Below are 16,356 nucleotides of genomic sequence, written 5' to 3' on the forward strand. Positions count from 1 at the left end.
AGGGTACCTGAAGTCTCTACCTCCGAGAGAGGCAGAGACTTAGACGTCTATCCCTCCAGACGGGCTATTTCCTCTGTTCCTCGCGGTCCTCCCGGTCACGTAAACGCCGGCCGCGAGGGACTCACTTCCTTTTGTAGCAGGACGTCCGGAAACCGACGCCATGACGCCAGCCCGGAACGACCTGTCACTCAATCCTTTAGAGACTAATCAGATCTCGTCGGAGGCGTGTCTCTCTCTCCGAGCCAGGGTATTTAAACTTGCTTCTCCCATTTGCTCATTGCCCTGTCGTGGTTCTAGCCTGTCTAGTCACACAGTGCTCTGGTATTTTCTGTTATCCCTTTGGTTCTGACCCGGCTTGTTTGACTTACTCTGTTTACCTCTGTTATCCTTGACCCGGCTTGTTCCTCGCTTACCTGTCCTCTCGTTCCCTCGACCTCGGCTTGTCTCTGACCATTCTCTATACTCTCCGTACGTTAGTCCGGCCATTCTAAGGTCCGGTATACGTATCCTGTACCTGTTTGTACTCTGCGTGTTGGATCCCTGTCCCGATCCTGACAGTTGGTTACTGGTTTGCTTATTGAGGCTTGGTGTGTATATATATATATATATATATATATATATATATATATATATATATATATATATACACACACACACACACACACACACACACACACACACACACACACACACACACACACTCCAATGACATTCCAGGCACCTCCCTCTTTTATCTGCTTTTCTACAGGACAAAAGAGACCCCGTATTTGGTGACCTAGCTGCTCTTTGGACTGTACCAGTACTGGACAAGCGCTGAATATGCTCTCGCTTTAATATATTTTATGACACATGAGTAATTTGTGCAGTCCCCTACAAACTCTAAGAAACACACTGTGTATATTAGGGGAAACATCTAAAAGTGACTCAAAACGTTTTTGCATTTTATCACACTGTTGCATGCTATTCTATAAAATCGTTTTTTTTTCCGTGTACACATACATGATACGTACAATCATTTATTCGTGTATGCCATACAGATAGAGAGGTATATACTTTGCGAAATGGAGATAAATGTTCTGTCCTCTGTGATATCTTTTTATTATTGTCTGTCTGTTCATCCATTATCTGTAATTGCCTGTATGTATAGCTCTGTAAGTCCTACTATCTATCTATGTTATACAAATTCACAAAATCATGGTATCTCAAAAAAAAAAACCTGTTACAGCTCCCATTATTAGCTCCCTGCTTTCCTGTATTATATAATACTGTGATTTCCCAAAGGATCACTCATGGTTTTTCCTTCTGGAATATATATTCTAGAAGTGTATTCATGCCCTTATCGATCACTTGTGAGTCATCACCAAGCTTTCTTATTGGAGATATACCCATTTCTAGAAAAATATTATTATAAGGAATATTAGCTATTCGGTTTATTTATATACACTGTACAGTTTGATATTTATTATGGTAGTGTTGTATATGCGTAGTTTTTATTTTCTAGTTTTGTTTTTACATATGTATATTTTTCTATAGATCAGATACTTTTTATTGTCTCCACTTTTGTCACGTTGTATCTTGTCAATTCGCTTACACACTGTCTCACTTTTTCAGGTGGATTACACAGGAGGCTTCGAACCTTTCAACACTCTCAGATTCAGCCAGAGGTTTGTCGACCGGACTGCGAATCCCAAGGATATAATACATTTCTTCAGGCATAAAGAATATAAAGACAAGAAGGGTTAGTGTGGATTTTTTTTAATTTACACATTTGTCATGTTTTTCAGAATCAAAAATGTGAAGAATCTGTTTTTGTGGGTTTTTTTTTGTTTTTTGTTTTAACCCCTTAAGGACCAAACTTCTGGAATAAAAGGGAATCATGACATATCACACATGTCATGTGTCCTTAAGGGGTTAAATCAATAAAGTTCTAATTCATCAGCTGACTTAAGCGTATGTCGACTATTTGTTTCTTTCGACATTGCTTTCTGTTGGGCAGTACCTAGGAATAGTGTTGGATCATTCTTTTGATAGTGGAGACAGATGAGAGAAGGGTCAAAATGAAGAGAATTCATGCAAAAAGGAGGTGGCATGAACCCCTAAATGGGCATCAGTGTGTGTGTGTGTACTTTTTATTCCTGGGCAGTGGGCAATTATGAAAATCACTTACCCACCCTTAGATGGGTATGTTGCCACAGAGGCCTTCATTGTGATTCCTATAGCCTCTGGGGCAGATCTGGCAATTTGCACCTGCAACTAATATTGGAAACATGTTCTGTTATTCTATATCAAGATTTGTTTGATATACCGAATATAAGTCGAGGCCCCTAATTTTACCCCCAAATGCTGGGAAAACTTATTGACTCGAGTATAAGACTAGGGTGGAAAATGCAGCAGCTACTGGTAAATTTCTAAATAAAATTAGATCCCCAAAAAATTATATTAATTTAATATTTATTTACAGTGTGTGTACATAATGAATGCAGTGTGTGTGTATAATGCAGAGTGTGTGTGAATATGAATGCAGTGTGTGTGTATGAATGCAGTGTGTGTGTATGTGATGCAGAGTGTGTTTGTGATGCAGAGTGTGTAACCTTGGTGAGGGGAGGGCATTTTTATTATTATTTTTTTAATTATTATTTTAATATTATTATTTTTTTATATGATTAAATTTTTATTTTATTATAATATTATTTAAATTTGTATTTTATTTTTTTTGTCCCCACTCCCTGTTTGATACATGGCCAGGGAGGGGGGCTATGTAATTCCCTGGTGGTCCAGTGGATGGGCTGTGCAGGAGGGGGGCTGGGAGCAAGCTGTTACTTACCTTTACAGCAGCTCCGTTTAGCTGCCTTCGCCTCCGTGCCGTTCAGCTCCAGTGTAAATCTCGCAGTCTGCGTACCGCGCGGTGCGTTGCCACGGTAACCCGTGGCAACGCTCTGACGGCCACGGCTCTCGCGAGATTTACACTGCAGTTGAACGCCACGGAGGAGAAGGGAGCTTGAACGGAGCTGCTGTAAAGGTAAGTAACAGCTTGCTCCTGCCCCCAACAGGACCGCCGGGCTTGTAATGAGCCCGGCGGTCCTGGTCTGTATTATGGCAATGTAAGTTGCCATAATACAGACATTGACTCGAGTATAAGACAAGTGGGACTTTTTCAGCACAAAAAATGTGCCGAAAAACTCGTCTTATACTCGAGTATATATGGTAATTTATAGATCAGATTGATATAAAGTTACAGAATCAGCGCGATATAAATCTACCGAATTAATTGATGTGAATTTACGAGATCCATTAGATATGGCATTTGTGCATCAGTTTGATATAAATTTATTGAAGCAGTGTGATATAAAATATTGGATCAGTCTGATGCAATGTTACCAGCTCATTGTGATATTCTAATTTGGTATACGTTACTGGACCAGTTAGATAGTATAGTTAAGTATCGGTTTTAGAGATAGTTTTTAGAAACAGTTTATATGTTGTTTATTGGTTCAGTTCAGTATAAGCAATGGGACAAGGCCCACATTATAGCATTATTATTTTTTTTTAGTCTTTTATAGATTGTGTCAATTACAATAAACATGCAACTCTAATCCTTTAACACTGTGGTTATAGTAAACTGGTCCCATTCTGCTTTGAATTTCAGATTCTGTACAGATTGATTTTGGGAAATTTGATAGAAAAGTTACTTCAGAGATGACAACGCTGAGGGTAGAAGACCTCGTGAAGCAGTATTTCCAGACTGCAGAGAAGGTATTTTGGGGATTTACCGTCCTGTTTATATAGCTGTAACATTTTACAGTGAAATCCTAATTTTCAGAATAGTCATTTCACCTAGCGAGATTTCATCCTAGCTTTTTCCTCTTTGTTAATCTGATCCTGTCTGTTTCCTGGTGTACATCCCATGTAATATGACATAGGGACACTCTGTAGAGGACAGTATATTCATCTGTGCAATGTGATAGCCAGATTGATAGCAGTTGTGTAGAGAGTGGGAATTTGCCAGGTTTTTCATAACTCTACTATGCCAATAAATATATATATATATTCCCTTCAGCAATGGCATTAATTAGCGTAAAAATGCATGTCCTGCTTTGAGTGTGTATTTTTGTGTGGGGCAGATCATTAAAGAGACACTCCAAGCACCATAACCACTACACTACTAACCATAACTAAATATTTCACTTACATAGGTCCCCACTGCAATTGTGGCTAAGGCAGAGATTACTCACTTCCTTCTAGCCATTCTGATTCACACCTGCAATGGCACTGTGATCGGCTGAATGCAGTCGGCTGATACTCTCAGCCAATCACAGGCACCCATTGCTGATCTGGCTTCTTCACTAACCCATGCAGCATGGAATGGGCTGCTGGGGATTCTTGTTTAGCATTAAAACATTAAAAACGGTTTGGTTGGACAGTGCCAGGGAACTCCATAACCGCTTTAATGAGAAGAGACAGTTATGGTGCGTACAGTTTAAATGATATATGTGTAAAAACATTGGAAATGGATAACTGGAGAAAAAAAAATATCAGAGAGACATTATTCTAAAAAGGAGATTCAATCTAAAAGCACCAGTCACATAACCATACATTCTAATATTGATCTCTCTGTTAATGGACGTGCTCCTGCTGGAATTATATTTTAATAATGGTGTTATGAAGTTTGTTTTGTTTTGGAAACTCCTGTAACAGCAGAACAAAATATATCTAATTAATAATCAGAACCCCTGGCCTCATCACTTCCAATAATGTGAGTTAACTGAGTGACAGAAATCAATGTCTAATTTACAATGGTTTCATTGTTTTATGAATTAAGAAAATTCCTAGGAAGTATTTTGACATTTTATCTATTAAAGGACAGCTGTGAATATAGAATACTAATCAGAGCAGCACGTACCACAAAACAATCAAAATATCTTGCCCCATAGGCAGGTCTTTGTCCTGGTAATTGTGATAAAGAAGCCATTGCTGGAACCCACAAACAACTCCTCGATTTTTGTAAAATAATATATTTTTCACTGATCCAGGAGTAGCTGTCCATTAATGGGTTCTGACTATCTTTATCTTTATTATTGCTGTGAACATACATCGTAATTCACACATTTGAGAAAATGTGAGAAGTGGATTCCTTGTTCATTACGATGATGAAATTACGCTAGAAAATATTCCCCTAAGAGATTCCTGAAGATGTGAAAAATAGGGGATAATGCACAAGAGGCATTTTTCCACTTGAGGTTTACTGATAAAATAACTGTGACTTTGATATAGCTCTGACATTTTGCCGTATGTTTTCTGTAACGTGAAACAGATGAGCTGGAGTTTCTATATGTTCAATGGTCACCAAAGCGAACGAAATGGTTCCTTGTGTTCATATTTTTGTGAGGTTTTCAACGAAATCATTTTAACCTACATGTGTCACCTGTAATGCGTCATTTTGTCAGCTCTTGAATGAACCGATGTTTCACGGGAGTGACATGTCCACATTAAAGTGGATGTGAAATATTGATTTTACTATTTACAAGTATACAAGTAATCCATACTGTCAAAGCATTAATAAGAAATGACTGAAAGGATGCTGGCCTGCACTGGCTCCTCCGTATAATATTACGCGTCATGAATTTGTTCACAACCCAAAAAAACCCAATAGGAAATATAGTTCACTCTTCAGTCCTTATAATACAATGTGTATCTGATTTATTGATTGATTGATAGAAATAAAGTCTTGAGATAAAAGTCAAACTTGATAAAGCTCTGTAGTTAGGTCGTTGTTTTTATATTCATTCTTTCTTGACTTAATATTGCAAAGCTGGATTTTCCCCTTCAAACACTCTCCCCCTGCAGTAGTTTAGCGGGAACATTTCTGAACTATTTACATTTTAATTCTGGCCAATTTTCAGTACCCAAAACTTTACTAAACTTCTGTAGGTTCACTTAGGTGGAAAAAAGAGCAAAAAGCGACCAAAGTCCGAAGAAGAGCTACGGCAAGTCCTGCAAGAAACGTGGAAGAGCATATACATAAAATACCTTTTTTTGGAAGGATGTTTTTCCAAACCAAGTGTTATTATGCAGGCTAATAGTTTTGTATTTAAAACTTTCAGAGTTAAAGAATTTTGCAGTCACTGTATATTTATTTGTAGTTCAGTTAAATTTAAATAAAGGGTGGCTTCTGGTAGGAGTGTGTGTCTCAGCCTTAATAATTGGGTTTAAATTTTTCATATTTTCTTCTCCGTTTCTCAGAAACCGCTTTCTCCGAAGTCATCCATAGCAAACTGCTCACATGGTGTCCAGATGGACGATTATGGTTCATACACGCAGACTCACTCAGGATTGAGTTTTAGATTTGTCATCACTGTAGGCCTTCATTTGTGTGACCCTTGAATACTAATTCCATGTTTCTTTTCCCAGAACGTTCAGCTTTCCCTACTGACTGAGAGAGGGATGGGAGAGGCAGTTCAGGAATTTGTGGACAAAGAAGAGAAGGATGCCATAGAGGAGCTGGTGAAATTTCAGTTGGAAAAGACACAGAGATTCTTAAAAGAACGTAATATTGATGCCGAAGAGGAGAAAATTGATGAAGAGGTAAAAAGTATAAATTATAAGCTATATGTGTTTTCTTTTGTGTTTGCATCTTACTTATAATCAAGTGACAAAATGTTGAGATTAGGATTAAAACGTTGTGATAATGATTTTTTTAATGTTAAGGGTTATACTAAGCACCATAACAACCGTATTGAATAGAAAAGTTCAAGAGAGAAGAGACCATGTTATGGTTCGTGGAATGCTGGTGGACACACGGAATGTGTGAATTATTGCCCATTTGGGGAATATTGTAGCGATAATGGTTTTAAAAAGTTTTAGTATGTAATTCAAGTTATAGTTTCATAAAACCACCCAATTTGTATCAACTAAATAAATAATGCTTTAAAATACTCCTGCACTGCACATAACTGATTCTGTACATCCATAGGAATCCAGGACTGGCTGAGATCTCTCTGCCAAACATTGGTCTTCTGTTTTTTTTTTGGTTTTTTTTTCTGTAAAGTGTATTAACATATAAACTGGTCCATGGCAAACAAGCGCTTTTAAGAAATTCTTCACCAACCTAACAGAAACATAGCATGTCTCAAATCTTGGCACGAGTTTCTCATTTTATCTTTTCTTCGACCACAATTATGCAAAACAAAAACAAAACCGTTTTTATTTACGTGAGTCTCTGTAAATGGTTGTTGTTCATAGTGCTATTTTAAATAATTTTTATTTGTTTTAGCTTTTCAACTATCGCTTACCTTTTTTTGTTAGGAATACACCTTTTCTGTCGCTATTTGTTCATAAACGATGTGTTAAATATGATAAAAAAATGACTATTTTTATATTGTGTGTGTATATATGTATTTTTTTTTTTTTTTTTAATTATTACCGGTATTTCTTTTTTTTTAAGGTAAAAAAATTCAGAGAGACAAGAAAAACGAATACAAATGAGGAGGATGAAGAGGTTCGAGAGGTAAGTCCTTCTCTTATAAAACAAATTTAATAAATAGCTCGTTTGTCAGAGCTTGCCCAAAATATGCTGCCCTCCCATCACACCACCACACGCGCAGAACCAACTTCTCACATACTATAGACCATGCTTGTGTGTGAGCACAGAACCTCTTGATGTCTTGTCCTCAATACAGTGGGGTTATGTATTAATAATGTTAATATATAAAGTATTAAATTATTTGTTTTGTTGAAAAATGCCAAATAATATTGGTGTTGGTATAGTATGAATTCAATTTACCGTATATACTCGAGTATAAGCCGAGTTTTTTAGCACATTTTTTGTGCTAAAAAACCCCAACTCGGCTTATACTCGAGTCAGAGTCTGTATTATGGCAATTTGCATTGCCATAATACAGACTGGGGGGAGAGGGGGGCTGGCAGAGCTGTACTTACCTTTCCTGCAGCTCCTGTCAGCTCTCTCCTCCTCCGCGCCGTCCGTTCAGCACCTCGGTCAGCTCCCAGTGTAAGTCTCGCGAGAGCCGCGGCTCTCGCGAGACTTACACTGGGAGCTGACAGAGGGAGCTGCACAGACCGCGCGGAGGAGGAGAGAGCTGACAGGAGCTGCAGGAAAGGTAAGTACAGCTCTGCCAGCTCCCCTCTTCCCCCCACTGAACTACCAATGACACTGGACCACCAGGGAAGGAGCCCCCCTCCCTGCTATGTATCAAGCAGGGAGGGGGGACGAAAAAAAAATAGAATAAAAAAAAAAATTATTAATAATTAAATAATAAATAATAATGCAAAAAAAAATAATAATAATATAAAAAAAATAATAATAATAATTAATAATATATTAAATGCCCACCCCCACCAACACATACACAAACACACACTGCATCACACACACTCACACTTCATTCATATACACACACTGCACTCACACACACTGCACTCATACACACACTGCATTCATACACACACTGCATCACACACTGCATCACACACTCACACTTCATTCATACACACACACACTGCACTCACACACACTGTACTCATACACACTGCATTCATACACACACTGCACTCATACACACTGCACTCATACACACTGCACTCATACACACACACACACACACACACTGCACTCATACACACACACACACACACTGCATTCATTATATACACACACTGGAAATAAATATTCAATGAATATATACGCACACACACTGCACTCATACACACACGCACTGCACTCATACACTGCACTGCACTCATACGCACACTCTGCATTCATTATATACACACACTGTAAATAAATATTCAATTAATATAATTTTTTTAGGATCTAATTTTATTTAGAAATTTACCAGTAGCTGCTGCATTTCCCACCCTAGTCTTATACTCGAGTCAATAAGTTTTCCCAGTTTTTTGGGGTAAAATTAGGGGCCTCGGCTTATATTCGGGTCGGCTTATACTCGAGTATATACGGTATAAATATTTTTTGCCATTAAATTTTGGGTAATGCCTTTATTCCACACTGATCCCCTGTATATTGTTAACTATAACAGATTATTAAAACAAAAAAAAAAGTTTTCATACATTTCAAAGAGGATTGGAAGAATGTGTCCGTGAATTTAGAATTCTTTTTGTCTTAAATTAGGCTATAAACCGGGCCAAGCAGAAATCCCAAACAGAAGACATTAACATGAGTGAAGATGAGGATATTGGAATGAAAAGCCTTGATGACTCCGACGAGAATAACTCGCCAGCACCAGTGCGCGGACGAGGACGAGGTCGGGCAAGAGGCCGTGGTCAGAGTACAACCACGAGAGGAACTTCCAGACGAGGAAGAGGTTTGTTCCCATAAAACAAATATATTCTACTTAAAAAGATCTGATGTTGGTTAACAGAAGTGTTTTCCTAAGTAAAATATAAATGGATTGTATGTAATGATTCATCTACACAATCTTTACAATCTCACGTTTCACATTTGTGGGGGCGTGCCTGCATGTTATAAAAGCAGCAATTACATTTCCTTATATTTGTTTTGGCTTTTACTATTATACTCCATTAATGCAAGCCGTTGGGCAAAGTATATAATCCCATGGAAGGCCAGGCTTGTCATCAGCCATCGTATGTACACTTCTCTCTCACATCCCCAGAGTCTGCTTGACTCTGTCTGTTGAGTGCCTCAGTCAAGTCCCAAGTACATTTAATTGCATGCACTCTCTCTTCCAAGGACTGCAAACCACAGAACACGGAAAATAAAAATAAACTTTTCTATCCTAGGATAGAACCGTCGGAAATGTAAAAAAAATGAAATCCGCTTTTGAGTAGCTTTTTTTTTTTTTTTTAATCTAAGTAGTTTTTTTTTGTTTATTTTTTTATACTTCTATATACTAAATTATCTTATTGTGATTTCAATGGCCAGATCATGTCTTTAAATTCTGTACTGCACAGATTCTCGATGCTGTGCATAGCAAGATACATTAATCTCAGAGCATCATTCGAACAAATATGTCCCGTCCTACCCAAAATTCATAGGAGTCACTCTACGGAGCATCTGTCACTATTTGTGTCCCTCCCTAATAATTCTGTCCCCTCCTGTTACTTGTGTGCTAGAAAAGACGATCTTGGCATGTTAATGAAGGGACTTTTGGTCTTCTGGTTTGTTACAGGAACTTTTAAGTGGTATTAATTTCGCATAATGCACTCCCCATTGAATATCTATGTATTTAACAAACGTAGCCCTCATACATTGGTTTTTTTTTCCATGTTCCAAGTTTATAATAAAGTCACATGCATGTGAGATTTAAGTAGGGCTGCCTAAGCAAAGTTATTTAATTGTCAGAGAACTGAACAGTGAGACTGCAGAGGCGTGATCTATACACCAAAACTGCTGTATTACACTAAAGTTGTTTTGGTGCTTATTAGCTTAATGGCTTACTCATGTATGCCCCCAAACTTAGATTAAATAGACAATTTAACATGGTCACATGACAGGAAAAACCTTGGTTTCCATAGCAATGGTATCCAAGCAATACTCGCAGCCACAAATAAACCCAGACAAAAAATGAACTTAATAAATTATACATAAATATATCCAATAAATTAAACACATGAGTGAGAAATAAGATTGCGTACTGTGCAATATAGTATCACTTTTCTCTTAGAATGTATTCACTCAGTTTATATTTGAACTGTATTTCCAAATTTGGTCCATTATTATTATTATTATTGCCATTTGTATAGCGCCAACAGATTCCGTAGCACTTTATAATAAATATATATAGTATATATGGTCCATAATATATAATACGTCAAGTTTAGGGCCGCACCATGCATTAGGCTCTTAGCTTTCTTTTTTGCGTGTGATCTTGAAGGAAAGATAGGCATTAAATAAAATGGAATGAAATAAGATGAATTTACTAACATCACGTTCCTTATTGAGACCTGTAGGCCGCAAGCAATCTAGGGTTTATATCCAAAAGATGTATTTCATTTATAGTAATATTTGCCTGTCCCCATGTGGTCTTATGACGCAATCTATTATTTCAAAAGTAAGCTGTGAGATGATATGTCTCTTTTCTAGGAAGTGACAGTTCGGGTATAGATAATTTAGTTGTTTTTTTTTTTTTTTTAGTTAGAAGAGATGATCTTGGTTTCCAGAACCTCTTTCATTTTCTGGATAGTCTCTCTAAAAGGCTCTTCTCTGTCTAAGTTCTTCCGTTTTTTTCCAGAAATATCTTTTTCACAGAAGACCACCAGACTTGAAGTGACAGAAAAACAGACAAGTGGAGCTGGACACTTTTCTGGTGGAAAAAGTGATAAAGACATTTATAAATCCGTTGCGTCACTGAAAGAGTGGTGCACTTTCTAAAATGACATTTAGAATGTAGAGTAAGCAGCAGATTGAAAAACCCACCAGATGTGATCAATGGGGCCAGAATGGTGCAAACTGTTTGCCGCTCTTTGATCTATTACCATTGATTTATTTCTCATCTTCTCCGTTTCTTTTCTCTATAAAGATGATTGACAGGGAGCTGGGATGCAGGCGCCCAGTTGCAGAATAAGGATGTGCCAATTTCTACATGAAATTTTATTTTTCACAATACACAAATACACATTTGTTAAATATAGGGAGAAGATAAAATAATATTAAAATTTTCTGAGAAGCGACCGTTCCCCCGGGGTATTTGGTGGACTTGAAAACATTATTCAGTTTTTGACCAGACTCATACGCATGATTTTTCTTTTCTTATACTTATGACATTATCTTTTGTCACAAGATATAAAATACTTGCCAAGTCAAATATATTCAGTGAGTGGGTTTATATTACAATTATTATAATAAATTAACATACACAGAACATGAAATAAATGTATTTATAGGAGTATCGCATACATGCATTAATAAAGCATACGCTTTAGCAAAACTTTACCTTAATCAGTGTGCATTCACAAAATGGTAAAAAATAGAATAACATATACCATGATTAATGTATGTATCACAACAAACTAAATGTGCAAAGAGTCTTTTTTCTGTTTCAGACTTTGGTTCCAATAGTTCTCTATAGAAATAAGCTACATTGCTATTTATTCAGGAATAGCATATTTTTTTAAAAAGACGTACTCTTTTATACGTATTTACACACACCGCCTTTGTTTGCTTGCAATGAGTCTGTCCATTTAAGCCATGCTTATTTTTCTTGTCCTGTAGGAGGTGCAAGTGGTGAACTGCCCTCTAGTGGAAGAACGTCTAAAGCACCTGCCAAGAATATGTCTATCATTGATGGTAAGTTCACTTCCTTTAATATAAATGTATAAACGAAAACAAGGCATTTCCACTGAGCCGTGGATAATTGATTTCAATAATCGTATTATTTTCCATGTTCTAGAGCATGCTGCTGTGTTAGTGGCTTCTACATTGGCTATGTGACTTGAACTGCATTTCACGTCCTAATCCAAAATAGCTGAGCTGAAAAGAAACCTAAATTTAAATTCACTTTCAAATCCTGTAATTTCACGCTTTAATGAAAAGCTCCGTAAAAGTGAATAAATGTTAATATTGAATATGTAGTGTTGTAGCTAGGTTCTCCACCACAATTAAAGGAATGATCGAACCATACGTTTATGAAGTTTGTTTGTCCTGTTGGGGTCAGATGTACCCAGCAGTCATAATTGTGTGTGTGACCTGTTACCATTCAGAAATCCTTTTGTCTTACTTTGAGGTTCTTGATTGACTGTTGTCCATAGTGTGGCTCTGTCTGGTCCGAACCAACCAACTTAAACTAAAATCTTGACATCAGAGGACACAAGAATGACCTTCAGTGCCCCTTTGATATTCATAACTGTCCTGATTATTCTGACAATTATCAGCTTTGCAGAACTCTCCGTACTGTGACTAAATCTTCTTAGGACTGCTTTTCTAAATAAGGGCTACATTTCCTGATGACATGTTGGGCAGAATAATAAAGCATTTATTAATTTTCTGACAGCAGGCTCAGCTGTACATCTCATTTGTGAGCTACAAGTCTCTGGGTAGAATTGTTTTTTCCCCTTATACATATTCAGAGTGTTTAGTAAGAGTAAGTGATTGTTTATTTCTTTTTAACGTCTTTCCAAGGAGGTATTAACTTCATTATATTTTTGCTTTGTTTAATATTCTGCTTCTCAAATGTATTACCACGAATGAAAGCAGGTTGATTTGGATTTGATTGTGTGTAAAGCTAGTCTATGTAGCATTAATTTAATTTCACCAAAGTAAAAATGGCCCAGATTGCTCAAACTTGTTCGTACACCCACAAACGCAACCAGGCTTGCTGTGTTCTGTGCAGAGAGGTTTTAGTTAAGTGACACTTTAAAGAATGATTTCTACAGGAAGCCTCATTGTCACAATACAATTATCAAAAACTCCACATGAGAACTAATCTGCTTACAGGTACAAAGAGTCTTTTGTCTTTAGCATTATTAATTTCAGAGTCTTGATCAACGTGTTCTATAAAGGCACGTAACACAAGACAATGCAGAACACTCAGTTCAGCCCAAACATACATTGTCATTGTTCTTGACAGTCTGTCAGGGTTCTTGTCTACTTTTTTGTGACGTATAGACAGATTATAAAGTTGAGGCTAATATAAGCTGAGTTTTGACTAGAAAATAGTTGGAAATATAGTTTTCATATCACCTATTTTTGCCTGTATTTTGCAGGACGGATTTCATTTGCCAAAAGTTTAGGGCGGTTTAGGGAATAACCTTGTGTATGCTACCCAGGATATTTTAAAGGATACCTACAAGCACCATAACCACTACAGTGTGCTGTAGTGAGTATGCTGCCTGGGGTGCCCCCACTTCCATGCAAGAAGTCAAACCGTTTTAGAATGGCGTGACTTTTTACCTGGAGTTTTCTACTCACTGCTTCCCACTTCACAGAGCGCAGGAAGTTATTTGACCGAGCTAAGCACGATACTGCAGAGCTTAGCTCGGGAAACCTAAGTTCCTGCTAGGATCTTCTAGCTATCAGACCAGAATTGGAGAGGTAGGATTTGACACCAAATGTTGCAAGCATGACATGAAACCATTCTAAAATGTTTTGACTGCTTACATTGGTGGTGTGGAGGGGGTCAGGGCACTCCTGCATAATACTGTAATACTGTAGAAGTTTTGAAGTATTCCTTTAACCCTTTAAGACCGCAGCCAAATGTACAAGTTGTGATCCAAAAATAATTTAAACAAACCACAGAATTTTACTATATGTCTGTTCAACAATAATCTACCTCTTTCATATTAAATGCACCCACACTTATTATATATCATTTTATTCAGGGGAAACAGGGCTTTCATTTAACATCAAATATTGAGGTATGGAACAAAATATAAAACAAATGAGAGAAAATAAGATTTTTTAACATTTTCTTAGTTCTACGTGACATTTTAACTATAAATGTCATAACACTGTTTGCTTTTACTGCAATAAAATACACATATTTGTATTCAGCCATATCTCACGTGTAACACAGTACCCCCTATGTACAGGTTTTATGGTGTTTTGGAAAGTTACAGGGTCAAATATAGCATGTTACACTTTTCAGTTTTTTCACATTAAAATTCGCTAGATTGGTTATGTTGCCTTTGAGACCGTATGGTAGCCCAGGAATGAGAATTACCCCCATGATGGCATACCATTTGCAATAGTAGACAACCCAAGGTATTGCAAATGGGGTATGTCCAGTCTTTTTTAGTAGCCTCTTGGTCACAAACACTAGCCAAAGTTAACGTTAATATTTGTCTGTGTGTGAAAAATGCAAAAAACTAATTTGAACGCCAATTTTGGCCAGTGTTTGTGACTAAGTGGCTACTAAAAAAGACTGAACATACCCCATTTGCAATACCTTGGGTTGTCTACTTTTGCAAATGGTATGCCATCATGGGGGTAATTCTTATTCCTGGGCTACCATACGGTCTCAAAGGCAACATAACCAACCTGGCGACTTTCAATGTGAAAAAACTGAAACGCAAGCCTTATATTTGACTTATATATGTAACTTTTGAAAACACCATAAAACCTGTACATGAGGGGTACTGTTATACTTTGCTGAACTCAAATATTTGTGTTTCAAAACAGTTAAAAGTATCACAGCAATAATATTGTCATATGTAAGTGCCGTTTATGTGTGAAAAATTCAAAAAATGTCACTTTCACTGACGATATCATCGTTGTAATACATATTACGGTTTTGAAACAAATATTTGTGTTCAGTGATGTCTCCCGAGTAAAACAGTACCCCCCATGTACAGGTTTTATGGTGTCTTGGAAAGTTACAGGGTTAAATACAGTGCTAGCAAATTAAATTCCTTATACTTTCGGCCTGGGTTGTCAGGCAGGTCCCGCAAATTGTAATTAATAAAAGGACCTAATTATATTAAATTATTATATAAATATATATGTTAAATTATTATATATATATATATATGTGTGTGTAAAATTATTTTGTTTATATATAGGCATACATATAGTGATATATACGTATATACTTATGTATTTATATATATATTATTTCGTTCTACGTGTATTTTGATATCAATATATATATCTATTATCAAAATACAGTTAGAACGAAATTACACGTATATATTTTTAAATTATTATTAATTATTTTTTTATCTTCATTTTTTAACGTATTTAAAAAACATTAATTATATAGAAATTTATATATAATTATAATTATATATATATTTAATCAATATCCTTCTACGTGTATTTTGATATTAATATATATATATATATATATATATTTTAACATTAAAATACACTTAGTGTATGTGTAAATGTGTGTGTGTGTATATATAGATCATATATATAATATATATGATCTAAGTATATTTTATTTGTAACTGTAATTTATTTATTTTTCTAACTAATATTTTATTTTTATAACAGGAGAGGGGCAGAGACACACAGGATCAGTGATCACAGTGACTGGCTGTCACTGTGATCACCTCCTGCAGATCGTGGTAATTGGCCACAGGGGGAGTGCCTGGGTGGCCAGGCATGCCCCCCACCGTGATCTGCAGGGGGATCCTGCCTGCAGTTACATGTGTCAGCCAATAGGCTGACACATAGTAACTCTGATCGCAGTGACAGGCTGTCACTGCGAGCTGGCTGAGCAGATCCCGTTCACTGACCGCAGGGGGACTGCCTGGGGGGGCCAGGCAAGTCCCCCGACCACGATCTGCTGCACTGTAATGGCGCTGTCTCCATGTGACGGCTGACATGGTGAATACAGATCGCATTGACAGCCTGTCACTGCGATTGGAAGCTGCAGACTGCAGTCCCCATGCACAGGGGGTCCCCATGCCCCCCGACCACGAACT

General features: G+C 37.0%; 1 protein-coding gene across 1 annotated transcript in view; it reads left to right on the forward strand.

The window, feature by feature from the left end:
- Positions 1–16,356, forward strand: part of MRE11 (MRE11 homolog, double strand break repair nuclease) — a 164,737-nt gene that overhangs the window by 75,575 nt on the left and 72,806 nt on the right. The window contains exons 11-16 of the mRNA XM_063430661.1: positions 1,612–1,738; positions 3,647–3,753; positions 6,409–6,582; positions 7,442–7,504; positions 9,143–9,335; positions 12,203–12,277. Of these exons, the coding sequence (XP_063286731.1) occupies positions 1,612–1,738; positions 3,647–3,753; positions 6,409–6,582; positions 7,442–7,504; positions 9,143–9,335; positions 12,203–12,277 (739 nt within the window). The remainder of the gene's footprint in view (positions 1–1,611; positions 1,739–3,646; positions 3,754–6,408; positions 6,583–7,441; positions 7,505–9,142; positions 9,336–12,202; positions 12,278–16,356) is intronic.

The sequence above is a fragment of the Pelobates fuscus genome, chromosome 1 (genome assembly GCF_036172605.1).
Source record: "Pelobates fuscus isolate aPelFus1 chromosome 1, aPelFus1.pri, whole genome shotgun sequence".
Classification (NCBI taxonomy): Eukaryota; Metazoa; Chordata; class Amphibia; order Anura; family Pelobatidae; genus Pelobates; species Pelobates fuscus.